This window comes from Peromyscus maniculatus, chromosome 3, assembly GCF_049852395.1.
Source record: "Peromyscus maniculatus bairdii isolate BWxNUB_F1_BW_parent chromosome 3, HU_Pman_BW_mat_3.1, whole genome shotgun sequence".
Lineage (NCBI taxonomy): Eukaryota > Metazoa > Chordata > Mammalia > Rodentia > Cricetidae > Peromyscus > Peromyscus maniculatus.
The window spans coordinates 167,430,895-167,458,299 of NC_134854.1; the positions used below are offsets into that span (position 1 = coordinate 167,430,895).

General features: G+C 42.8%; 1 protein-coding gene across 37 annotated transcripts in view; it reads left to right on the forward strand.

The window, feature by feature from the left end:
• Ppfibp1 (PPFIB scaffold protein 1) overlaps positions 1-27,405 on the forward strand; it is a 154,639-nt gene that overhangs the window by 70,432 nt on the left and 56,802 nt on the right. For 26 of the 37 annotated variants that reach the window (XM_076568318.1, XM_076568334.1, XM_076568333.1 and 23 more), the window contains 2 exons: positions 22,627-22,725; positions 26,536-26,741. In XM_076568318.1, the coding sequence (XP_076424433.1) occupies positions 22,662-22,725; positions 26,536-26,741 (270 nt within the window). In that variant the 5' untranslated portion in view covers positions 22,627-22,661. Of the gene's footprint in view, positions 1-17,895; positions 17,965-22,626; positions 22,726-26,535; positions 26,742-27,405 lie in introns of all 37 variants that reach the window. The other 11 variants (XM_076568324.1, XM_076568341.1, XM_076568345.1 and 8 more) reach the window with 1 other exon arrangement.

The window sequence follows — 27,405 nt, forward strand, 5'->3', positions numbered from 1 at the left end:
TCCGGAGCAAAGCAGAGAGGGAGCAGACAAGGCTGGGGTGAGTGAGGCAGGATGCAGTTGGCTGGCTTTGCCTGTCTCTGGATGTTATCATTGAGTACCACAAAGTCCTCCCTCACAGGCCTGCTCCAGCCAGAACACCCTTCTCCTGCTTCCCTCCCACATCTGCTAACTCAGTGCTGTGCATTTCTACCCAGCCTGTTAAAGATAAAGCCTTTTCTACATACACTTCCTGAGGCTAAGAAAAACCAAGCTCTGGGAGGTTCCCCACCTTTGCCTCAGATCTCCCGCAGCATCTGTGAATAGATGCTGTTGTGTGTGTGCACAATGGCCTCCGTTCATTTGAGGATCACCATGCACATCCCTTGGAAGACAGTTTACTGCCCCAAGTGCATCTGAGGCTGGTTAATGAAATGATACTGATTGACAAATATTATAGATGAGTCTTTAAAAAATCTTGCAAACTTAAAAATGAATGCTAAAAATTATGTTTTAAAAGCCTCCACAAAATGCTTAAGAAAAATTAGAGACTACAGGATAAGTATTTTAAGGGAAGTATTTTAAATCCTCTTAAAAACAAATCTTTCAGGGATACAAGGTAATTAGTAGTTGCCTGGAGCTGGGGCCGGGTGTGGTATTCCCTGCAAATAGGCAAGGTGAAAAACCATCTGTCAGCAAAAGACAATTTGAGGCACAAGTGTGATCATTAACTTTTAATTTCTAATAGGTGCATAAAAAGAGGGAAGACACAGGTAAAATTATTTTTGCTGTACTTCAGGTGATTCATATACAATATTGTAATTTCACATAAAATAAATATAAAAGTGTTAAGCTCCTTTGCATTTTCTCAACCAAATCTTTGATGTCTGGTATGTTTTTTTACATTTAAATCATACCTGGTTTGGGGCCTGCTCAGTCCTCACCCCCCATGCTCATATGCATGGTGCCTTCATTGAGCAACAAGGCTCAACAGCTTTGGTAGCAGTTACATGGCTGCAAACATGGTCAGGGCTCATACTGTACATCTTAAAAGGACAACTTTTGCTGTATGTGGATTATATTTCAATTAAAATGTTCTTCCAAAAATTATTCTTGCAAGCCTGCAGTAGCCAATGCTTGTTTCTTCCACGAATATGTATTAAAGCTGTTCTCTTAAAATGGGTCCTGGAAATGGGATTTGACCAGTCTGTTGTCAAATTCAAAAGAGGCAAAGTTAGCCACAAGCCAGTAGTTTTCATAAACTTCGGGAATATGTGTGGGCGAGTGAGAATGTGTATGTTCGTTTTCTCATGTGTTTCTATCACCCATAGTTTATGTGCATCTTAGTTTAGGAAGGACTAGTGGAAATTTAATTAAAAGGGATTGGCATGTGTTTGGCAAGATAAAGACAGGCACAAGTTGCTTCAAGAAGACCCAGTGATAATTTTTGTAAAGAGCTTGTCATTTTTTCTTTCTGGTTTACAGCCATTTCTTTTTTTCCAGTTAAAAATCACTTGTCTCTGACTTTTTTCTGCATCTATTACATACGTTTTGGGGTGATTATTTGACTGGCTGCCTACAGGTACACAGGAGTGGAGAAAGGTGGAGCTCATGGGCATGGAACAGTTGGTTACGAACAAGTTTAACCTTCATGGCTAAGACTGGGATAGTTTTGGGGTGGGACATGCTACACTACTTATAAGTAACATTGCCGGCAATTTGGTAGTTACCTGGATGTCTTCCCTCGTGTCTTGAAATTCCATGTGTCCATTTTGCTGAAGCTTGTAGAAACTCTGACAATTTACAAATGACTTAAATCAAGGAAAATAAACCAGAAAACACCTTCAAGATGGTCTTATAATACCTGGGCTGAAGATAAAGCTCAGTAACCTTGAAATTTAATCCTGTAAATTTGAACCAGGGAAAACTATGTGATAAGAAAATGAGCCCAAAGTTTTCACAGATAAATCTTGAGTGAACACAGGACTTGGTGGTTGTTTTAAGCTTCACAACCACAGAATACATTTGAGAAGTGGGCCACGTGCTAGGTTACCCTTTGGTTTAGTTTAGAGTCTATCCCAGTGTTTTCTTAAACCCAGAGGCAGTTGATCCAAGGTTAGTTATCAAGATGAGTTTCATCCACAGCCGTAAAAATTAAATTCCAATGTGTCTTGAAAGTATGGATTCTCATACCCCATTCCTAGGACTTTCTGGTTAAATAGATGAGGAACAGGACCTTCCGAGTACTTGTGTGTGTTGACACAGGGTCTTACTCTGCAGCCCAGGCTGGCCTGGGGTGCATGATCCTCCCTTTTGGCCTCCCAAGTATACTATACTTAGCTTCCAGGTGATTTTCCTGCTTGTTGATTTCACCTTGAGAAACAATTGGCCTAGAATAACCAGATGTTGTGATGAACTCCAGTAAAAGGCAGGATCTCTGTTGTGTGTGTGGAATAAGGCTGTGTACTCAGAGTGGTACAGCACAGTAGGAGCCAAAGACGCTCGGATCAGGGTGGCAGTGCCACCAGACTCGACTCGGGGCATGGGTAAGACTCGAGTTTGGTGGAGACAAACCTTAGATCTCACAGGAAAGCTGGCATTGGTGGAGAAGGAGGGTTATGTAGATATTGAATGCAGCTTTTAAGTGCCAAGGAGCTCTTAGTGGAGAGTAAAGCACAGCAAATGGATGGAAGCAGACACGAAGGAGACCTGACTGGTCAGTCTGAACTTCAGTGCATTTCCTTGTCATCCCAGGGACTTGTTATGACACAGTTTTCCAGCCCCACCCTCAAACTTTCTAGTTCAGTAGGTCTGGGTGGAGTCTGAGAATCTTTGGTCTTAATGGATTGGGTGTTTTATGAAAAGTTCAGATTATAGAAGGGAACAAATTAAAGTAGCAAAACAGGGAAGGATGATGATTAGTCTGTCACATGATCTTGACTACCTACCCTTTTTCTTGTGAGACTTCTTTACTCTCAGAGCAACTGGTCTCACCAAAAATATTCTGGGGGTGGGACAGGAATGTGGCCATGGAGAATAGTTTGAAGGTTCCCAGTTTTAGAAGCAGCTTGTAGGCTCAGTGCTTCTGAAACTCTGATCATGATTGCATTTTCCAGTTTTATTTTTGAAAATTTAAATCTAGCGTGTTATATTTTGGTATCAACATATGCCAAAGAGCATTTTAGCACATTGTTCTACAGAAATCCCAACTCTAATACTGAATCCATGACCCTCACCATCAAACTTGTCCTTCTAACTAGTGTTCTTCATAAACAGCCATGGTATATGCCAGTTCCTTCACACGCCAGGCTGGACATTGTCTTGGTGACACCCCTGCCTCCCTCATGCTTCTGTTATTGCACTGTCTCTCAAGAATCCTTGCAGATTCTGCCTCCCATGGTGCCCTAAATGTCACTTCCCCACTTCTCTGCTTTGCCCCGTCTAGTTCTCAGATGGACTTTTTTTTCTGGGTTCCTCCAGGAAAGCCAGGAGAGTTTTTAGACACATAAGTCATATCAAGTCACCTCTGTACTGAAGGGTCCTTACTGACATCCCTGTTTTTTAAGGTAGACTTTAAATTTTCAAAATGGCCCTGCATGGCATGGTCCTCAGCACTGCCTGTTTCATCTGGAGCTATTCCTAGTCCATTTCTTTAAACTCCAGTTGTGCTAATTATTTCATCTCCTGAACCAAATGTATTTCAAACCTTTACAGTGATAATCTTAGGTCATTAACACAGGGTATCCATCTCAATAATATTCATGGGGGTGTGTGGAGTGAATGTGACACTCTGAAATGACATTTTTATTCAGATTGAAGCTGAAAAAATGATATTGAAAATGTGTTACCACTGGTCCATAGAGAGCCCATGCATAACGTGCTGAGTTTCAGCATCTATTGGCCAAGGATGAGGGACCTGCTTCAGGGAGCATCCGTCAGGACAGTGGCCTGACTGCAGTGTCTGCTTGACCTATCTCATAGTGGAAGAACAAAGAGTAATGTCTAGGAAGCCCAGCGATGTGGTAATAGTAATAACTAAGAAAGGCTTTTGCCACAGGTGGTAGAATGGTTCTCCCTGTGACCGGTGAGGCATCGTAACTATCTTGTGAGCCAATGTGGTTGGGATTTTGCTTCTCGCTAACAGCTGTGGGTTGTAGTTGAAGATCAGGTGTGCTTTACAGTCTGGAAGGCCCCTAGCTACTGGCACTGTCGGTCCTCAGCCTGCTGTGACTTTACCACTTGAAGGGCCTCCAACATGCCAGGAACAGCATTCTTTGATCTGACGTGTTTGCTCTTGTGGAAATGGCTGAAAGTATTTGAGACCTGGCAGCAGCAGAAGTGGGAGGAGGCCCAGTTCTCTCTAGTCGTGAGTCATCCCAGGAACATGTAAAGTGGATATTTTCTTCATCGGTTTCGATGTTGATAGAGTGCTGTGTGTTGGTCTTTATGTGAGCCTTGATCCAGTTAGCCTTACAGGGACAGCTGGACTTGATTTGGAGTCTTCCCTAAACCAGAAAAACAATTATAAGTTGATTGAATTTTGTCCCTTTCTAGACCCCACAGAATGTCATGGTGCTGTTTCTAGTCAGCACCACTCTTGGTCTGTGTTTGGGGAAACGTCTAACACAGTCTAAGCTCTTGGGGTTTAGAGTGGAGCTTGTCACAGTCTTGCTTTGCCGATTGTTGTCCTTGACGCCTTGTTTTGGCCCCATCTTCCTTAGATATTCCCATCATCCACAGGAGCCTCTCTTGGCTGTGCACTTTTGACATTTTCAGCTTTCCAGTGCTCTGGATGGACTGTTTATCCCAAGAGATAACAGCTGCATTTTCTGGCAGGTCATTCAGCTGTTTGGATGCTGTCCGGTGACTCCGTCAGAGCTGTGGGTTGTCCTCTGTTTCTCCTCTGCACTCTTCCTTGTCTCTGGATGTTCAGGGTATCTGCCAAGTCCCTCTCTCTGCAGCTCTTGGCTTCTGCCACACTCTACACCTCAGTTAAATCTTTAAATGCACCTCATTCTTCATTGCTAAGTGTGTGGTGTGTTGGTGTCACCAGTACATCCCATCTCAGTCCTGGGCACCAAGATAATAGCCATGTTTTGTTTGTCCATGCAGGGACCAGGCAAAATTAAAACTTTTCTCTCCTTTGTTATGCTAGCCATGTTTTGTTTTCCCCGACAAATATTCTAAAATACCATTGTCTTCTAATAAAACCGCCATGCCTGCCAGAAGTTGATTTTGGAGGAATGGATGACATTCCTCCCTGTTAATATCACTTGTCATCCAGGCCACACTAGGCCTGTGGCAGTGAGGAGGGAAAGGGAGCCAAGAGTCCTTTCTGTGTGTATAAAAGGCTGCAGTGACCATTACTGTTAAGGTGAAGACAGTCACTCACTTTCTACCCCTGTTGAATACTTTCTAAACTAGGTATTCTCCAGTTGACGATCTTAGGTTAGCTTGGATCCCCACCCTGCTTCTCTCCGTCCCCTAGGAGAAAGTTACTTCTTGGGGAATTCTCCCCTGGAACTGGAGTCAGCATGCATATGCTTTCCCTGCTGGCTTATTTGCTGCTACGATGAAATTTAATGGATGACAGTCATTTTCTCTGCCACTTTCAAAATGGGCAGGTTGCTTGGTTAAAATGAGCTAGCCAACCCCAAAGAAGCAAGCCATGTAGTGTGACAAAACTGATATGCAAGATGCTTAGCCGTCACAGATGGCCTTTAAATGCAGGTTTCCTCCCTTGTGTGCCTCCTATCAGAGCTTAGATGAGAGGTCATCTTTAAAATTCTACCCGGAGCCGGGCGTTGGTGGCGCACGCCTTTAATCCCAGCACTCGGGAGGCAGAGCCAGGCGGATCTCTGTGAGTTCGAGGCCAGCCTGGGCTACCAAGTGAGCTCCAGGAAAGGCGCAAAGCTACACAGAGAAACCCTGTCTCAAAAAAAAAACCAAAAAAAAAAAAAAAAAAAAATTCTACCCGGAGCCAGGTGGTGGTGGTGCACGCCTTTAATCCCAGCACTCGGGAGGCAGAGGCAGGCGGATCTCTGTGAGTTCGAGGCCATTCTGGACTACAGAGTGAGTTCCAGGAAAGGCGCAAAGCTACACAGAGAAACCCTGTCTCAAAAAAAAAAAAAAAAAAAAAAAAAAAAAAAATCTACCCGGAAGTTGAAGTATCAGGCCTAGAATATTCTTTGGCTATTTGCATTAGTCCCTCGAGCTGGTCTTTCAGGACGTGTAGTGTAGCATGAACCTTAAAAGGTCTTACTAATAAAAAATAAACCTGAAGCCAGGTATTGGGGTGAACGCTGGAAGATCAGAGAAGCAGAACAAGCCACAGCTTCCTCACCTCGCCAGTTCCTCAGCTGATCCTGTTTCCTCAGACTCTGAGTCCTCATCCAAATGGATCTCAGCTGAACTGCTTCTTGAAAGCCTGAAGCTTAACCTGCATGAGTTCCTGGTCCTCACGCCTTATATACCTTTCTGCTTCCTGCCATGACTTTGTGGGATTAAAGTTGTGTGTCACCATTCCTGGCTGTTTCCAGTGTGGCTTTGAACTCCCAGAGATCCAGATGGATCTCTGCCTCCTGAATGTTAGGATTAAAGGCGTGTGTGCTACTATTGCCTAACCTCTATGTTTAATATTGTGGCTGTTCTGGTCTCTGACCTCAAGATAAGTTTATTAGGGTGCACAATATTTTTGGGAACATAGTATCACCACAGTGTAGGCTGTTCTCTGGTATGGTCCTGCCTGCCTCTGACTATTTCTTTTATTGGAATATAAGATAAACAACTAACACCCAGCTCCTCCCTGCAGGCTGACATCTCTCTTGCCTTCCCCACACCTTTCATACAGCTTTATTCTTTGCACCAGTGCCTGAGGTATTAGCCTTTGAGGTGGCTGCTCTAGGTCCAGGCTTCCTTCCTGTCATCTGGGAAGACTGTCTCAGCACAGATTTGTACTGTTCAGCTCTCAGTTTCCCTCTCGCCATTGTCTTAAGCTTGGACTTCCCTAACTCTGTACACCAGGAAATGTGATGAGCTGGACAGGAATTCCAGGCTTGGCTGTCTCCCTGCAGACGAGAATCTGGGGTACTTCATGGTTCTAAGCCACTCCTGGGTTATAACCAGACCCATTTGCTTGTCCAGATGGCACAGTTGTCACAGGTGGGTGAAAGCAAGATGCTGCCTTCAGACTTTTCTGTTTATTCTCAACCAGGTGATAACTTCAAACCAGTAGGAAAGTTCAGCCTGATATTTCCCTAGGGGAAATTAAAACAACAACAAACAATTATGACTGGGTTCACTTAAACAAACAATGACTATGTGATCAGATTCATAAGTATTTTTACACTTAATTTGAAGTAGCAGCTTTGAAGATTTATATTTAGTAATCCAAAAATGATTATTTAATTTACTTGAGGAAAAAAAAAAAAAAAAACTCCGAAACATCCATTTACTGATTTGGTGGAGGAATTGGTTAATGGAGAGACTTTAAAAATTTTTTAAAGATATACTTTTATTTTTAAATTATGTGTGTATGTGCCTTTGTGTGGGTGTGTGCACATCTGAGTGCAGGTGCCTGTAGAGTCCAGAACAGACCCTTGAACACCCCATGGCTGGAGCTACAGGGATTTATAAGCTGCTTGATTTGGGGGCTGGAAACTCAACTTTGGTCCTGTTCAAGAAGAATACATTAACCACTGACCCACCTATCTAACCCCAAGTTAAAGGACATATTTTAAAAATGATTTTGTGTAAGTTAGCTATCTAATACATTCGTGTTGATATGATTTATAAACCCAAGGAATGAACTGTGACTAGGAGAGCCAATTAGAGAAAGCAGTTCCTGGAAAGGAGCCTGGGGGCGTGATGCCCTCCTCTCGTTCAGACTACTCATCACTTCTTCCATTCTTTTGACCTCTGAAGAGTCCATTGTTCAACTCATTTTCCCAAACCCAGGAAGTTAAGCAAGTTATTTTAAAAATTCTTGGAATTATATGCTTAGAGAAAGATCTTGAGAGTGGAAAATGACACTCTGATGTAGCTGAAGTTTTCCTGTGTCCCACCTGGCTCATGGTCAGGGCAAATTTCTCTCACTCACCAGTCCTGCAGCCGCTTGGACCCAAGTAAACACACAGAGGCTTATATTAATTAAAACTACTCGGCCATTTGCTCAGGCCTATCACTGACTCAGGCCTAGCTCTTACATTTATACTAACCCATAATTCTTATTTATGTTTAGCTACATGGCTTGGTACCTTTTCTCAGTTCTGCCTTGTCATCTTGCTTCCTCTGTGTCTGGCTGGCGACTCCTGACTCAGCCTTCCTCTTCTCAGAATTCTCCTATCTGCTTGTCTCGCCTATACTTTCTGCCTGGCGATTGGCCAATCAGCATTTTATTTATTAACCAATCAGAGCAACACATTCACAGCATACAGAGCGATATCTACAGCACTCTGATTTTGTGCTTTGTTGCCTTTGGAAGAGCAAAGACAGGATAACATTAAAAAGGCCATAATCATGCTTGCAGTGGGTATGTCCACACCCAGCAGAGGGGTAGGGTAGAACTTGAGGACCAGTTGTGTTAGATTTCAGAAAAGAAAAAAAAGAAAATGTGAATATGTCTGTCTCCTCAAGGAAAGAATTTATAGTATTTAATATTACAGAGTTATTGTCTTAAAAATCTAGTCAACCATTGTCATTTTTGTGTATTGATAATGGCAGGTGATGGCTTGTTCAGGCCTGATGTCCTCTTCTGGCCTGTATACAACTTTAAATAACAAGTGTCCAACTTTAAATAACAGTCAGGTACAGATATGAAGAAATATTAAATTTATTTGGCTTAATCTCATTTTGCAAAGTAGGGAAAGAAGGCCTGGAAAATAAGCCTGAGCAGTGTGCTCTGTCATGTCTCACATTGCTTAGCTTTGTTGTCTTCCACAAGGGGAAGAAAACAAGTGTCCACCTCTCAGAGTTAGAGATCATTCACATTCTAGTTTACTCTGGTGACTACCCCAGACAGCCCAGTGGCTTCTGCTGAGACCTAGGCGCTTTCCCATTGCTGTGGCTGGAGAGATGGCTCAGTGGTTATGAGTACTGGCTGCTCTTCCAGAGGGTCTGGGTTTAGTTCCAGCACCTACATGGAGGCCCACAAATACCTGTAACTCTAGTTCCAGGGTATCTAATGTCCTCTTCTGGCCTATATACATGGGTACTGTATACATATACACACACATAAAGTAAAAATAAATATTTTTTTAAAAAATGTGTCCCAGAATAACTCAGATGTTCATAGTCATTTTATGGGAGAAACCCAAGTTTTCATGAAAGAAAAATTCAGGGTTTGGGAAGATGTCTTGGAGGGTAAAAGCACTTTGCTGTGCAGGCTTGATGACCTGAGTTCAATCCCCAGAACCCACAGTGGAGGGAGAGAACCAACTTACAAGAGTTGTCTTCTGACTTCCACACACATGCCATTGCATATAAATTCCTGCATTCATGAGTGTAGTGCATGTGCATACACATACAGTAAAGAGATAAAAAAGAAAACAATTCTCAGAAGACATCTCAACTTTTTCACACCCCACTTTTCTTTCCTATGAAAGGGATATTAAAAGTTGGGGTTCCCTAAATCACTTGGATACTTAGCACTTGAGAAATGCTACTTTCTTTCTTCCTTTCTCCTTTTGTTCTTCTACCACCCTCCCCTCTTCTACACCCTTACTGCCATTATTGTAGTCCTAATCTAAGGGGTAGGAACAGATGAAAACTGCATGTCCTGAACACCTGGGGCCATTGGTCAGTCCTGCCCCATGTCCACAGCACCAGTAGCTGTTGTACAGTTGCCCTGAGAAGAGGTGAGTCCCTGTCAGGTGCACTTTACCCCCCAGGTCCATCGTTGCCACTTTGTTTTACGTGTGTGAGTGTTTGTTTGCATGTATATCTCTGCACCATGTGTATGCCTGGTATCCTTGGAGGCCAAAGAAGGCGTTGGATGTTCAGGAACTAGAGGAGAACCCAATGACGGTCCTCTACAACAGCAGTGCAGGCTCCCAAACACTGAACCATCTCTCTAGCCTCTGGACTTAGCTTTTTATAGAGTGTGGTGTTGCTTTCAGGATTCTACACCAAGCTTACTCTAGTGGCCTCTAAAGGAAATGAGTAAGTAAGAGCTGCTTAAATCTATCAACACAAAATTAGTTGCCACCAAATACTCCTAGGAATACTAGCTAGGTGTGGTGGCTCATACCTGTAATCCAGCACTTGGGAGGCTGAGGCAAGAACATTGAAAGTTCAAGACCAGCCTGAGCTATGAAGTGTGTACTGAAGTCCCCAGAACACCCCCACTTCCCCCCTCCAAAAAATGTTAAAGAACAACTTTATGATTATAGACAGTTGGAATGTTGCAGATCCAGAACCATAATCCTAGACTGTCTTTAGTTCCCTTAAGAGCCTATTACTTCTTTGTCTGACCTGTCATCCTCATGACTGTCAGGTAAAACTTGCTAACTTAGTAGATCACTAACCTAGAAGCTAAGAGTCATCAGACATCATCTGGAACCTTAGAATTTCTCCTGCTCCTGCCTCCTTCTACCTGCTATCACCATGAGTATAAGTGAACTGGCATCAGACCTGTCTTTTGTTCTGCTGTAAAGGCTCACAAGTCGCCTCCAGGACAGTCCAGTTATTTGGAGCATTGTGAACTCTATGTTCCAAAGCTGTGGCCTCTCAGATTTGACCAGAATAGACTTAGTCCTTGCTCACTTGGAGGTAACAGCTGTCTTTTGCATCAACAATAATGAGACTCTGTCTCAAAACAGCAAATGCAAATCCAAATCTAGTTATACCTGTGCTTCCTTTAGCTCCTCACAGCTCAGCTTCACAATTCACATTGAAAATCCCATGAACAAATAAAGGCCTGATTTGTTCCCCAGAACCCTGCCTTTCACACACAAAAGTCAAAGAACAGCCCAGTAAGTAAGTACTCGCAGGAACATTTGACAGACAAGACTTTCCCTGGGTGGATGTGGTATCTCCTCAGGGGTAGATGTGGAAGTCATGTGCTGAGATGAAGAGTGGGCAGGAACAGGCTGGGGGAGGTTTACTAGGGACTGTTAAAGACAGTGGAGTGTTGTAGGGAGGGACCTGGGATCAGTAATGATTCCTGCGTATCATCAAGTGCAGGCCAAGGTGACAAAGCTAGGAGCTTCCTAGGAGGAGTCAGTATTCGCACTGCTACTCTTTAATGGAAGACTGAACCCACGTGTTCTGAGATGAAGATAATTCCAAGGTGTTTGGTAACACAGCCGAAACTGAACCCCACTGTATCATTTCCTGACCTTATTTTTTTAGAAAACTCTTGAGAATGCCTCATTAAGTAGAACACATTCTCTGATAACTCAGAGTACCCAAGCTTGGGGATGCCACTTAAAAATATACATACTTAGCTAGAACAGAGGACTGTCTGTGCAGACTGTGCTCTGTGAGGTAGACTCGATTGGAAGACACCCAGTGAAGAGAAAGCTCTGAGAGTTCGGATCTGATTCTGGCACACAGGAACTCAGTGGGAAATATCATTGAATCCAGTATGTATGTGTGTGAGGACATGTACAGTCATCCAGGCTAGATTGCAGCACTGGTCCTATCAGATGCTACACAATATAGAAAAGCCTGATGGTCATGGCTAGCTCTGCCAAAGCCATTCAGCACACACCTACAGTAAAAGCAAATTTTCAAACTCCCATCAGGGCATTTCACAATGTTCATTCTCTTCTTTTTTTTTTTTTTTTTTTTTTTTCTGCTTCTTCCCCTTCCCACCTGGTTTCTTCTCTCTAGAATGCTGTTGCCAGAACCTTTACTGACATAAAAACAAAATCTAGGTCAATGATTTAAGACATAAAAGGAGCTAAGTCCAGTAATGTACCATCCTTTCATGAATATTACTCCTGAATATATGGTGACTAATGAGTAGCTGTATGTTGCTGAATAGACATCTTTGATGAATAATTTATCCTTGTTAGAGATTGATACAGTAATCCTGGTACAAACTATGTTGAAAGTGATGTCAGAGTCCCTAAGAAGCTCACTGTAGTAGATACTGGACCTGGTGAGCAAACCCAGCTTCCAGGGACTTACCCTTCCCAGGGTCACTGTAAAATAGTTGGGTTTGTGTGGATGGTGTATGCTTGTTGCTGGGAGGACTGGTGGGAAGATTCATCAATGGATTCCTGGGTAAGATTCTGCCATGGCATGCAGTTTTCTTCAGGCTTTAGGAGCACAGGTGATATCTCACCCTGGTGAAACTTTGGCTTCCTTTTCATGCTTGGGGTGAGGAGTAGGCAGTTAATCAATTCAATGAAACTCACCTTTGTGTAGCATAGGCTACACTCTTGAGCTTGTGCTGTATTGTAAGTAATCTAGAGGTGATTTAAAGCATATGGCAAAATTGCATAGGTTATATACAAATACCACATCATCTCACACAGGGGACTCATGCAGCTGGGAGTTTTGCTATTTGGAGTCCTGTAGCCAGTACCTGCAGATACCAAAGGACTACTGTGTGTGTCCCACGACACAAAGCCTGGTCCAGGCAGGGAGAAAACAGTATGTGGGACAGCACAAAGATAAGATAAAAGGGCAGGATGTGCAGAGGGCAGGTTGCACAGCTGTGTGGTGAAAGGCAGGGGTGGTGCCCCATGCATACTGTGTGGTTGGGTAGAACTCAAGGTTGGTAGCCCTAGTCTGTTGTTCAACTCTTAGATGGTCTTTTAATTAACAACAACAACAACAACAACAACAACAACAACAACAACAAAAACAGAGCCAGATATCAGGGTGAAAGCTGAAAGATCAGAGAAGCAGAACAGCCAGCCACTAGTTCATACCTCTACGAAATCCTCAGCCTAAAGAGTTCCTGTCTCCTCACTCCTTATATGCCTTTCTCTGCCTTGCCATATTACTTCCTGGGATTAAAGGTGTGTGTCACCACTGCCTGACTCTATGTCTAATCTAGTGTCTAGCTCTGCCCTCTGGCAAGTTTTTTTAGGGTACACAATATATCACCACACTAGTCAAGGCATAGCAGTTTGACAAATTCTTGTTCCATCAGTGAGATACATACCTGAGTAGAGATCAGGAGAAATGGAGCATCCTTACCCCAGGTTCACCATTTATCACATTTATTCCACATCTACTTTTCAGTAACAGCAGAGTCCTTTTATTCAGGGAGAAAAAGAGCTTGACTTATCGTGTGGATCTTTCCATTAGTTCCATTCTGGCTGTCATTCTTAAATATTAATAGCAGCGAGCCAACGGCCTCACTTTGTTTTCCATTGGTCTAGTTCCCCTCGCTGCTTCTGTCATCCTTCCCCATCGTCACCCCCATCGTCCTTTGCAGCATGTCATTTAGCTATCAAAGGAAGTAATGCATATTAACTTCCCATTGTTAGTGCTCCTTGACACCCACATCACAGTTCTCTATCTGCAGGAGGCTGTTCTATTTTCAGAGAGTACATGTCTGTGATAGTGTTTATATGGGTAGCTAAAATTACAATTATTTCATTATTTGGCTTGTAAATATTTGGGGAGCTCTCAGTATGCTTGTGTTCATGAGAAAAACAACCTATTTAAGACAGTATGTCATGGCTGAAGGTGTTTGAAAATCCTGGAGCTTGAACGTCTGGGTAGAAATGAAATACCTTTGTTACAGAAATCTCCAGTATGCAAACATGTAGCTAGAACAGAAGGACATGCTTGTCACTTCTCAATAACTATAGTCATTCCTGGCTTTGTTTCACATATATTACCCTCATCCCCGTCTGCTTTAATGTAGGCATTTCAGATGTCATATTTCACCCATGAATATTTTGAAGCTCATTTCTGAGAAATTGGGATTCAGAAATGAACTGAAGTAGCATTATTGATAACTTTCTAATAATTTTTTAATGCAAATGTAGTTTTCAAACCTCTAAGGTCAGCAATATCATACATGCTTTGCAGTTTGACCGATTTTAAACCCATGACATTAAATATTACCCCTGCCATGAAGACCCCAGCCTTTCTGTTTTCACCTCTGCTGTTCCCAACAGCCTTCCACCCCCACAGCTCCCGCTCCACCCTGTTACACTACTCGAGGACTTTTTACTTTGTCTGGGCACAGTAAAAGCATATTGGAGATGAAAAGTGTTTGAGTTGATGGAGTACAGAGAAAATCTGTGGTTGCAGGTACATTACAGAGAATCAGGAAGTAAGTTGCGAGCCTGATATGGTAGCATATGCCTGCAATCCCAGCACTTGGGAGGCTGAGGCAGGAGGATTGTGAGTTTAAGGCCGCTTTGCGCTATGTTCCAGGACAGCCTAACCAGATCCTGTCTCAAAAAAAAAGTGGAGAGAGCACTTACATGTTTTAGATATGAAGACTTAGGGAGAAAATTTTCAAGTTGAAACTTTTTCTTCTTTAGAACTGTTCTTTTTGGATTGGAAGTTAGTAGCAAGGTGGGAAGGGGAATTTTGCTCTATTTACCTTGGTAGCCAGTTCCCACCTTGTTCCTCCTTTCCCAGAGGGAAAGGCCTGCTAGTACCACTTCTTTAGTTGTCTCAGAAGCTTCGGACTGCCTCTGGCTTCTGCTCCTGTAAGGGAGGATTTGCATTTCTAAGAAGCTTCCAGCTGCTGCTGCCCTCAAACCACAGACCTGGCAAGCTTTCCTACTTCCCCTTGGTCCTTCTGTTTTGAAGATGGCTTATCTTTGTTGAGCTTGTGTTGCTGCAGACTCCTGAGCTGAGCTCAGTCTGGCATTGGTCATCCTCCATTGGTAGCATCCTGAGAGGAACATCTGTTAAGAAGTGTGTGGTAGTTGATGTAAAAAATATGTTCTGTTTTCATAATGATCGCATGCTGTGGTGTTCCACCAGCCAGTCTGAATGTGTGTGAACATTCTCTCTTTCCTTCAGGGGATTTTTTTTTTCTCTTTTAAATTGTGGTCTCTGTGAGTTGTGTCTGTCTTAGGCAAGAATTCCAAGTTCACTTTCAGATGCAGACGTTTTGGATAAAGCAGGCTGAGATTGCTAGAGCAAATGCTGTCTGTTTTCACTAAAGCTCAACGAAGACTTGGTGATTTTCATAAGTCTTTCTTTTCTTCTTTATGTAAAGGCTGGGACAGTTGGCCTGACTTAAAACATCAGCCAGTCAGCAGCCCTGAAAAAAAATTGTGATTTCCTGCCAACCCTTGAGACACCACACCCATTGCCGGACCTTTCCCTGATATTTTATCCTGTTCAGATCTGCCCTAAATGTGTCCCTGTCCAGGTCTGAAATTAGATTCTAAAAAAAATGTATTTCTGTTGAGTTTCTTTCTTTTTGTGTGTGTGTGTGTGTGTGTGTGTGTGTGTGTGTGTGTGTGTGGTGGTGGTGGTGGTGGGAGGTTTCATGCTATAATATGTGAATGTTGTTTTTAGAAATTACTTTTAAGATTTTTCTAAATTGACATTATTAATATAGATCCATTGTGATAGGAAACCACTACCTTTTGGACCTGTGAAAAGTCTTGCACTGCTTCTTACATTGCCCAGCATGGAAGGAGCGTCTCCCTATGAGCTGTAACTTTGAACCTAAACACGCCTTTGCTGTGGTAATTGTGTTCCCTGGTGCCTTTTCCTCCAGCAAGTGCTTAAAGAAGCATAAGGTAGCTTCAACTTGTAGGTTAGAAGTAACTTTGCTGCCGTGGGAGGCTTATGCTGGCGAAGTTTGAATTTTCTAAGTGAGTTTGTCAGCTCAGAAGAAAAAACTATCAGCAAGTGATGGCAAGTGTTTGTAATCCCAGCCTGGGGAAACGGAGGCAGGAGAATTGAAATTCTGAGGCCCATCTGGGCTGTAGAGTGAGACTTAATTTTACAGATAAGCAAAGAATGAGCCCAAAGGGACTTGGGTACCATGACCTTTTACTCTGGGCCTCGGGTGCATAGGGTTAGATGATTCTGGAGTGTTATTATGGGTTCATGGAGGTGCTACTTTTATTCATCTATTTATCTATTTAGTTCATTTAAAAATGTGATTTTTAGCTGGACAGTGGTGGCTCATGCCTTTAATCCCAGCACTTGGGAGGCAGATACAGGTGGATCTCTGAGTTTGAGGCCAGCCTGGTATACAGAGTGAGTTCCAGGACAGCCAAGGCTACTCAGAACAACCTTGTTTCACTCTCCCTCACAAGAGTGATTTTTATTTCTAGTCTTTAGTGATCATTTTCATTTTGAATTTTTATTTGGATGTGTATTTTATTTGGGGCCATGTGCACCTGTGAGTACAGGTACTCTTGGAGACCAGAAGAGGGTGACAGATCTCCTGGTGCTGGAGTACAGGTGGTTGTGAGTCACCTGACATAGGTACTGGAACCTATCCCCAGTCCTCTGCACGAACAATATGTGCTTTTAATTGCTGAACTGTCTCTCCAGTTCCCAGATCTTTAATATTAGAGTGAAATTTGCATACAGTGAAAGTGTATCATAGGGTACAAATTGTGTGTGTGTGTGTGTGTGTGTGTGTGTGTGTGTGTGTGTGTGTGCGCGTGCGCGCGCATGTGTTTTCCCACTTCCAAAGTAGGACACTTATTTAGAAAGTTATCCTAGGAAAGATTGCTAGAGGCATGGGAGGTCAGAGGAATTGGGAAACCTACAAGTTATGCTTTATCAAACCAGTGACCACTCTGAGTGGCACTGAAACCCTTGGTAATTCCGGGCACCAAGGTAGATGACATGAATAGGAGGCAGTAGAAAGTTTAAAGATGGTGACTACCCCCTGGGGGATGTTGATAACCCTAGCACTTCTGGCAACCCCCAAGTTTGATGGCAGAGGGAAGGTTCCCTGAAGTCTTGGTTAATTATAATTTGGGCTATATGTGTGGAAATGTGGATGAGCACTAATTGCATTGGCCTTAGTAACTGAACAGTACTTAACTAATACATGCCTTTTAAAGAAATTTCTTACTAAGCAAGCTTTGAACAAATTGTATTCTTTCAACATTAGCCATCAACCAATAGGTCTGTCTTAGTTAAAACAAATAACTTAGATAGCATTGATACTGGGATCCTTTTCAGGAGTGGGGTGGGAAGAAAAGATTTATTTCAGCTTATACTTCCCAGTGTTAGTTCACTGTTAAGGAAATTTGGGGTAGGAACTTGAAGCAGAAACCAAGGAGGAAAGTTGCTTGTTGAGTTACTCACTGGCTCATACTCAACCCAGGTTCATTAGTAGCATTCTTAATACCTAATAAATTATGAATCTGTTGCCTACTTTGATGAGTATGAAGTTATAAAACTTTGTGTAACCAATCAAGATATGGATCAGAGAGTTCCCCAGTTCTTTAACTATCCATTTGCTAAGGGTAGTTATTTCACTTTCTATAAGACACAGCTTGCTCACAGACTTCATTATAAGGGCTCATGCTGGTCATGGTCATTTGTGTCTACTTTCTTTCACTAGAATGTTGCACAGTATCACTTGTTCAGTCAGGTTTAAATTGTAATTTCCATTGTGTTAGAATAATATTTCATTATATTAATTAATTACTGGAGGGAGCTTGGGAAATCTTCCTCTAAGAATTTTTTTGAGGACATAAAATATTTTTCAGAGCATTGAGCTTTCTAAAATATTTTTATTTAGCATTTCCATTTTTAAAAATTCTTCAGCTGAGCCATGAAAATCAACATAGCTTTATCAACACATGCTCTCTAAACTGGGCTGCATCTTAAATAGCTCATCCATGGGCAAGGCAACATTTTAATAAATGTACTTTATAGCATCTAGTTGTCCTTTCGGGGCTTTCTGGCAGTCCTTTAAAACCCATTTGAAATTTACTGAGGCATATTTTGTGGTTTTGCATCTGTGCTTTTTATGTTGGCTCCTTGGTTTAGGGTATGATTCTTGTTTAGGGTGCGAGAGATCCTCGACTCAAATCCCAGATGAGCCCTACTCTATAGACCCGAGGTTTTTGTCAATAGGTAAGTAGATGCACAAGTTATGTTAGAGTACGGAATCTGTGCCTTAGGGTGGTGAATGTAGCATGCAGACTTGTGAAGAATGTGTGTTCTGCATTTGGGCATTTTGTTCTATAACTTGAATTAGTCCAGGGTAACTGATGGAATTGCTCAAACCTTCTGTATTAGGGTCTGTTCACCCTTATCTGACACCCCAACAGAAAGGAGGAACAAATGAGTTCTGGGATGAATAAAAATTGAATATTTATATTTAATCCTATCAGTAATCACATTACATATAAATGAGCTAAATTTGTGTAATTCTTCCTTAATTCTGCCAGTTTTTGCTTTGTGTATTTTGAAGCTTTCATATTAAGTTGTAAAAATATCTCTACTCATTATGACTTCTTGGCAAATTAACTCTTACCACTGTCAACTATACCTGGCAGGTATAATGGCTTATATCTGTAGTCCCAGCTACTCTGGGGCAAAGTCAAGAGGACCAGCTTGAGGCCAACCTGCCCCCTCTTACCCCTTATCTCCGCCCCTGCCTCTGCATGCCTGTCTTCTGTTCCCCCACCCTCCTTCCCCATTGAGCTGGATTTGAGACCCACACTATTCTTACTGCAGTTGGGGGTGGGTGGGTGGGTGGAGTATGGCTGGGCTAAGCTCCCACAGGGAGCTTAGGAATCTCTCCTGTGGTAGGAGTTCCCTTTCCTCCAGTCTTGCCTACTTTTTTAATCTCTCTTCACTTTCTTTCTTCAAAGCTGTATATTTCATTCAGCATACAATTTGCTCAATATAATCATTCTGCCAATGACCAGAACTGGAATTCCCAGTTGTTATTTTTAGTAATATAATAGTCATTTTATTATTCAGTACTTAACTTGAAAACTTCTCAGTAACTTTAGCCCCCTTTTCCCTTTTGCATAGTTAAATTGACCATGTATTTATTTCTAATATATATATAATTGATACATATTTACAATATACATATTAGTTATCACACACAAACACACACAATTAAGTAGGTCTGTTTAATTGTCTTAAACATTGTAAAATATTTTGCTGAGATTTGGGGGAGCCTTTGTAGGTACTTGTCTACTGTACAGACTACACCGCTGTTAGAGTGTTCACAACCACATGTCCCACAATCCTGTTCGTATGTACCAGTTTATCCCTCCTCATATTGAGGAGTGCTGGATTGTTTCCATAGTTTTGTTCTGTAAAGACTCCCTCTGTGAACATTTCTACATTGCTCTTGGTTACGTGTTTTGAAGGAAATACTACTGTATTGAAAACTAATGTAACCATTTAAAGTGGCAGTGCCAAACTATTTCTCAGTTTGGTAAATCCATGTGAAGTCCCAGCACCATTCTGCAAGAGAGTCATAGCCTTCACAGCTCCTCGTAGTCTTAAAACGTTTGCTAATTAACTCGGTCTAAAGTAATATCACACTGGTTTAAGTTTTTCAATTCTTAACGTCATGTTAAGCACCTCTTCATATTTCTATGGGTGAAAAGACATCCTGGACGTGTCTTCACCCCTTCTGCTCTTTCACTGACTTGCAGGAATTTTGTGCTTGGGAGATGTCCTCTGAGCTCTAGACACCTGCTTTACCCACTTCTAGCTCATGACAGACATCTTTGGCTTTGAATCTGTCACTGCGCCCCCTCCCCTCCAAACTCTGTGCTCCTTTAATCTGGTCCACCTTCTCCAGCTCAGTATCTGCACTCTTCACCATGTTATGGACACATTTGTTACTTAGGCCCTACTTCCTTCCCTCAGGTTATGTGGAGGTGCCATGTGATACAGAGATGGAGAGTAAGCACGGATAAATGTGTGTAGATATTCAATACTGCTGCATTTTATTATCTCAAAGAAGGGATTGGTTTAGTGAACTGGAAACTTTTAAAAAGCTGACTCTTCACCATCTGGACAACTGTGGTCAAGGTGGTCTCAGCCCTCCATGTCATAGCACTCAACGGGCTCCTGACCAGGACGCAGGCCTGCACTTGGAGAGTGCTGGGCCGTTGCTGTTGCTTAGCTTTGTTCTTGCACAGCTGCCAGTCAAACTCAGGGCCTCGTGCTTGTTAGACAGCACTCTACCACTGAGCTGCATTCCCAACCCAAATATAACTGATTCAGTGAAGCAGTGAGCATCTTTTTTTTTCTCCTCTTTATTTTTTGATTGATTTTGGTGAGCATGTTTTTCTGATGTGGGTGTCATTTTGTTGTACTGATAGTCCCACATTTATAGTTGAGCCTCATGTGTGTTTTGTTTTGTATGTGCACATTCATGAGTGTGTGTTTGTGTGTGTGTGTGTGTGTGTGTGTGTGTGTGTGTGTGTGTGTGTGTAGATGGAGTAGAATAAAGGGGTTCAGAGTTTGGAGGGGCTTTCAATTTAAAAGATGGCAAGTTGTATGTGTATGCATATGCTTCTATTTTTAAAATGAAAAAGGAATGGAGTCCACTTAATTATAAAACTCAGGGCTTGCATATACCTTCTGCTTAATCTCTTATGCTCTCAGTTTTAACATTTTGAGTTTTCTAGCTGGTGTCACTGTTAAACTTGTACACCACCTCTACGGACTGTGCCCACCCAAGGCTATGAGTAAACTTTTATTGATTTATTTATTTTGAGACAGGGTTTCCAGGCTGGCCTTGCTCTCAGAGACTGCCTGCCTCTGCCTCTGGAGTGCTGGGATTAAAGGAATATACCACCACACCTGGCCATATGAGTAGATTCTTAAAACCCCTTGGTTTGTAATATAGCTTATTTATGCCTTGGTATGTACTTGGGTATTATTGTGCTAATTATTTTCACATAAAATGATAGTGAAGTTTTATGTCTTCTGAAGTGAGTAAAATTCCAGGATTCATAGATAAACTTATGAATCTGAATATGGTATATCAGAATTTTGAAGCATTTTGCCTATCAAATACTTGTTCTTATATTAAGTTAGTAATAAAACAAAACAAAAAGTATTATTTCATAATTGTATGGAATTTTGTTAGAAAAATTAGATAGTGGAGAACTAATTCCTAAAGCTGATAGCAGAACTATAAATACATTTATGAAGACAGAGTGGTGTGTGAGGTCTGGGTGCTTGGAGACAGAGGGCAAAGGTTTCTCTTGAGCAGCATGCCCTTTACTTCTTAGATGTTTACTATACTACCTTCAGCATGACACCAGCTTTATCTAGGCCTGCTGGTTGAATCTGTGTGGGTGCTGGCACCACATATGCATTAAAGAATGAAAATCGCATGTATTGACTATTCTGTTGCTGACCAGTGCTTTGATAAGTGCAATTTCACTTGATCTTTTAGCCAGTAAATCCATGCATGTGCCTTTAATCCCAGCACTCAGGAGGCAGAGATAGGAGGATCTCTAGGAGTTAGAGGCCAGGCTAGTCTCCATAGCCAGTTCCAGGCCAGGTAGGGCTACATAGTGAGACCCTGACTCAGTAAAGAAACCAACCAGTAAGACCATGGTAGGTAGTGATGCCACTTCAGAGTAAATTTCCTGTTGAGGTGGGACCAGATAAACAGAAATGCAACATGCAGTGGATACCACACAGACCTTTGTTAAAAACTGCTGTATTTGTTTTCTTTTGTTTTTAAAAAAAAATCATACGTTGTCAGTCCTAATTTATAAAATGGAGAGGCCAACTCATTTTACTGATTAAAAATTACGGCTAATGGGGTTGTAGCTCAGTCAGAGAGTGTTTGCCTAGCACACACAGCCCTGGGCTTGAGCCCTAGTTCTGTGAAACAAAAGCAAAATTCAAGGCTTATGGTTGATTTATGTACACAGTTAGGGCTGCTACAACCACTCAGTACATGGTACCTATTTGCATGTTATAAAGTGTGTGTGTGTGTGTGTGTGTGTGTGTGTGTTACAGTTACATTCAACTAACTGCAGGTCAGAAGTGTTTGGAAAAGACACATTCCTACTGATTATGTGCAGACTTGTTTTCTTATTTGTCCCTCAAAGAATGCAGTGTATCATCTAGTTACAAGGCACTTTTATTGGGTTAAATACTGTTAAGTAATCTTCCTTATATAAACTTTATGGTAAACTGATATATGAACTTGAAAAATAGAAAATGAAGGGAACAGTGATTAGATGAGGCTGATACAGAAAAAAAGTTCATCTGCACCCTCCTGACCCCTGTCTGTCTGTCTATCTGCACCCTCCTGGCCTCTTGGAAGGCTTCCACAGTACCATTATGCCCTTCAGCATGCCTGCACCCTCCTGGCCCTCAGAAGGTTTCCATGATACTCCCGTGTACTTCACAGATACCTAAAGCTCTGCAGAGTGGTAAGGATACCATCCCACCAGACTGCGTTTTGCGGTTTGGGGGACTGAACCCAAAGCCTTGCACATCAGGCAAAATGCTTTGTCACCAAGCTTTTCCCCCACTTCTCTGCTGGACTTTGGACAACCTTGAGTGCAAGATCTAAATCTTGTCTTATTAACTGGTAGAGACATGAGTGCTGGTGTGCTGTTACCTCTCTGCAGGTGATTAAAGGGTCCAGTTAATTCAGCTCCATGCTGCTTCTGACATTCTCTGGTTGCTAAGTGGAGTTATAATCTGAAGTAGAATTAATAAACCCATGAGCCAGCATGCGTCACTTAAAGCATGCAGTGATAACATCGTAGTCTTCTGTTCCTTCCCCAGATTAAAGCTGGAATTTGCCCCCGACAAATAGAAAGATGATGAGTGATGCCAGTGACATGTTGGCCGCGGCGCTGGAGCAGATGGACGGGATCATAGCAGGTACCTGAATCGTGCAGCCTGGCCTTCACTCACCGTCTCTGTCCCCTCTCTGCTCTTTTTATAATTTATCGGCTCTCTTCAGTGCTCTTAGGACCCCCAGGTTTTTAACCTTTGTTCTGGTTCTCCAATTCTGTCAGTTATTCTGACATTTTGCAGCAAAATGTCAAAAATTCCACTTCTACCCCCAGGTTTCTCATCAAGCTACAGGGTCCAAGTGCCAGGTTGTCAGATATGGGTGGCCCATGGACCACACTGTAAGAGTGTGTTCTGTCCTGTTTTTGTGAATGACCTGTTCCTAAAAGTCAGCATTCAGGCCATAGGTGACTTGGTTCCTCACTAAGGCTCAGGTCCCTACCTCTGCCAACAAGATCTTTCCTGTGACATGCCCAGTAGGTACATCAGTGTCACATTGAGCTGAAGAACAAACTAAAACATCAGTTGAGCACATTATCTTTCCTTTGGAAGCACTTCCAGTGGCCTTTATCTGGGTTTATTTCTTCTTCTTCCATCCACAATTTCCTAAACCTAAAAGAAGTTACCCTCCATGTTCATTGACTTCAGTCCTGCCAGCTCTCCCCCTCCAGGTTTTACCTTTTCCTTTCGTCTTGTGGAGAAGCCTTCCTGTCTTGCTGCTCATATCTTGCTTTGACCAAATAACCCTTCCACCATGTCACTGAGGTGGAGCGTCCTACTCTAGTTCCCCGCCTCTGGATCCCAGAACCTTCACTCCAAACACAGATCTCAGCATGTGCTCCCCTTCCTTGGAACCTTCAGTAGCTCTTTGTGGTGGAAGCAGAGCCTGGACCCTGACTTCTCACCAGCAGAGCAGCTGGTCTGGAAACACAAGTCCTCATGTCATATTACAGTGTTGTGTCTCAAGAGAAGACTTGTGTGTGCTGCAGGCCTGTGACAGTATTGAGAGGGTGGACAGTCACAGCTGTTGTTGTGACAGGTATATACAGGAGACGGATATCTATATATCTATATCTATATCTGTCTGTCTGTCTGTCTGTCTGTCTATCTATCTGTCCGTCTATCTATCTATCTATCTATCTATCTATCTATCTATCTATCTATCTATCCATCTATCTATCTATCTTGTCTCTGTCTCTCTGTCTCTCTGTCTCTGTCTCTGTCTCTGTCTCTCTCTCTCTCTGTCTCTCTGTCTCTCTCTCTCTCTGTCTCTCTGTCTCTCTCTCTCTCTGTCTCTCTCTCTCTCTGTCTCTCTCTCTCTGTCTCTCTCTCTCTCTGTCTCTCTCTCTCTCTGTCTCTCTCTGTCTCTCTCTCTCTCTCTCTCTGTCTCTCTCTCCCCCTCTCTCCCCCTCTCTCCCCCCCCCTCTCTCTCTGTCTCTCTCTCTCTCTCTGTCTCTCTCTCTCTCTGTCTCTCTCTCTCTGTCTCTCTCTGTCTCTGTCTCTCTGTCTCTCTCTGTCTCTCTGTCTCTCTCTCTGTCTCTCTCTCTCTCTGTCTCTCTCTGTCTCTCTCTCTCTCTCTCTCTCTCTGTCTCTCTCTGTCTCTCTCTCTGTCTCTGTCTCTCTGTCTCTGTCTCTCTCTCTGTCTCTGTCTCTCTGTCTCTCTCTGTCTCTGTCTCTGTCTCTCTCTGTCTCTCTCTCTCTCTCTCTCTCTCTCTCTCTCTCTCTCTCTCTCTCTCTCTCTCTCTCTCTCTCCATCCATCTTACTAGCTCCTGCTCTTCTCTTCTGACCATCGGTTTTACTGACTGTTTGGGGCCCTGAGACCTGGAGGTGGTTTTCTGTTCAGAGACTTCCTCTCCTGAGGGAGGCGGCCTACCTGCTCGTTGTACTTGGATGCCCTGGAGATGCGACGTCACTTTACCACCTCAGTTTGGAGTGTTCTACTTATTTCTTGAAATATCTTTTTCAAGGGGGGTATTTGTAAGTGAACCTCTGTAGAGGGATGAACTTGATAGTGACAAGTTCAATAACCAGATCTAACAAAGAGCCAGTTAGCTTTAATCTGGAAAAGTATTGTCTTGTTCTTGGGATGATACACGCTTTCAAACAGCCTTGTATCTGCAGACGAGGCCAGGCTCATTCTGCTGCGATCTCAGAAGCAAAGCTAAGCTCTCACCGGCCCAGCCTCATACTCGTAGATGTTGGAGGGACAGCACATCTGGAATAGCATTTGGGGCTGTCCGTGTCATACACTCTGCTAGATTAGGGCGTCAGCTTCTTAACCCCACAGGACTTGAGGACCAGAGCTGGGGCCACTAAGAAAAAGGGCCGGCAAGATGGCTCCAGAGGTAAGGGTTGCTGCCACCAAGGCTGAGGATGGGCGTTCGGTGCCTGGGACACACATGGTGGGAGGGGAGAACCGACCTTCAGTGTCCTCTGACCTCCATACGTGCTCTGTGATGACATGTGTGCATATTCACGAGAAAACAGCACACAGACATAATAACAATTAATTAAAATGTGAAAAAAAATTAAGGACTGGAAAGATGGTTCCGTAGTAAAGAGCACTTACTGTTTTTGTACAGGAGCTGGGTTACATTCTCAGCACCCACATTGGTCAGATTACAGATGCCTGTAATTCCAGTTCTAAAGTAATCAGGTTCCCTCCTCTTGCCTCCACAGGACCTACATGCACACGGCACTCATAAATTCACATAGGAGGAACATGTGTGGTCACACACACAGAGAGACAATAAATAAATTTTTATAAAACTTTTGTAGAAAATAATAAAAGAAAAAGACTATCCAGGATCCATACGAAATGAAGTCAGATGTTTTGTGGGTAGGTAGGACCTGGGCTTATCCTAGTTAGCAACAATGATTCTCCAACTGAAGTAGAAGGGAGAGGAGGAGAAATGACTATAGATGCTTAAGGTTTTGTTTTGGTTTTTTGTCTATGCTCACTCTGTTCTGTAACAAGATATAGTGGAGTAGAAGGTTATCATGGGAATAATATCAGGGGATCTTAATGCTTGTAAGTGCTGAAACAGAGAACTTCAGTCTTCAGGAGTGTGTGTGTGTGTGTGTGTGTAATATGCATATTTTTATGACTAGGATGTGTGTGGAGGACTGAAGTTGATGTGGGGTGTCTTCCTTGACCTTCCACCTGATTCTTTGAAGTAAAGACTCTTACTGAATCCCAAGCACCAATTCTGGCTACTCTTTTGACCCAGGAGTCTTGTCCCTGCCTCCCAAATACTGGAATTACAGACCATTGTACTTTTTTTCTGAGACAAGGTCTTACTATGTAGTCTGGCTGATCTGGAACTTGCTATGTAGACCAGGGTGGCCTCAAAATCACAGTGCTGTGTCTGCCTCTACCTCCCAAGTCCTGGGATTAAAGGTGTGCACCACCACATTTGGTTCAGAACTCCAATTTTTAAAATTAATGTTAACTAGAAATTTGGTGCTAAGGCTATAAACAGAATGGCAGAGGAAATGCTTGTACACATATGCTCACATAGGTATGCATGTAAGTCCTTGAACATTACCACTTAAGTGCATCGCTCATTTCAGGGAATGATTCCTGTTTTCTGGGAGGCACGGCCCCACCTGAGCCGGTCAACCACCTTGGGCCGACCTCTCCTGACCTACCACACCCCTTTGCTTCTGTCCCCGCAGCTGGCCCTTTTGTTAGACATCCCACCATTCAGATTTACCATCAATGACATTTAAATTTTTTCAATTATATAAGATTTGGAGAGATTTACATGATGGGATTATTTTGTCTTTTCCCTGTTCTTTGTGATCATTGCTGGTGACTACTTGGTTATCTTTTTCAGGTGTGGTATTTTGCATGACATAAATCCTATTGCTCACTCTGATGTTTTTGAAATCAGGTTCTAAAGCCTTGGAATATTCCAATGGGATTTTTGATTGCCAGTCTCCCACCTCCCCGTTCATGGGAAGCTTGCGAGCTCTGCACCTTGTGGAAGACCTGCGTGGACTCTTGGAGATGATGGAAACGGATGAGAAAGAAGGACTGAGATGCCAGATTCCAGACTCAACAGCAGAGACGCTTATTGAGTGGCTGCAAAGTCAGATGGTAGGCTTCTGCGTGTTCCTTCTCTGTGCTTTCCATCTTTGTTGTTTGTTCCAGAACTGCATGCACGGATCTGCAAGGCAGAGCATGAGATCCAAGTTCCTCTTATCTCTAAAGATAACTTAAAAATTTCCCTACTTCATTTTATAGGCAGGAATATTTGCCTGCATATATGTCTGTGTACCAAGTACATGCAGTTGCCTGTAAGGCCAGAAGAAGGGGTCAGATCACCTGTGTGTGTGTGTGTGTGTGTGTGTGTGTGTGTGTGTGTGTGTGTGTGTGTTTTCCCACGTGCACCTATCTGTCTTACAATAGATAGTTGTGAGCCACCATGTGAGTGCTGAAAACTGAACCATCCTCTGAAAGGACAGATAGTGTAACTTTGAATCTCCCCATCTCTCTAGCCCCTAAGGATGATTTTTGAAAAGACACGGTATTGTGTGGGTGCCAGTAAGCTGTCCAATTCTACCTCTGAAAATGGACTGGCTTTTAGGTTATGTAAATGACCTGGTATGTCTTAAAGCAAACGTTGCTGTGAGGAAAGAACCTTGCATGTAACAGGTGCTCTCTCAGTAACAGTAGTGTGGGGCCACCTATGAAGGACTCAATGGTTATTCTAGACAGGAAGTACAGTGAGTGAGCTCTTGAGAAAGCAGTAACATTTGTA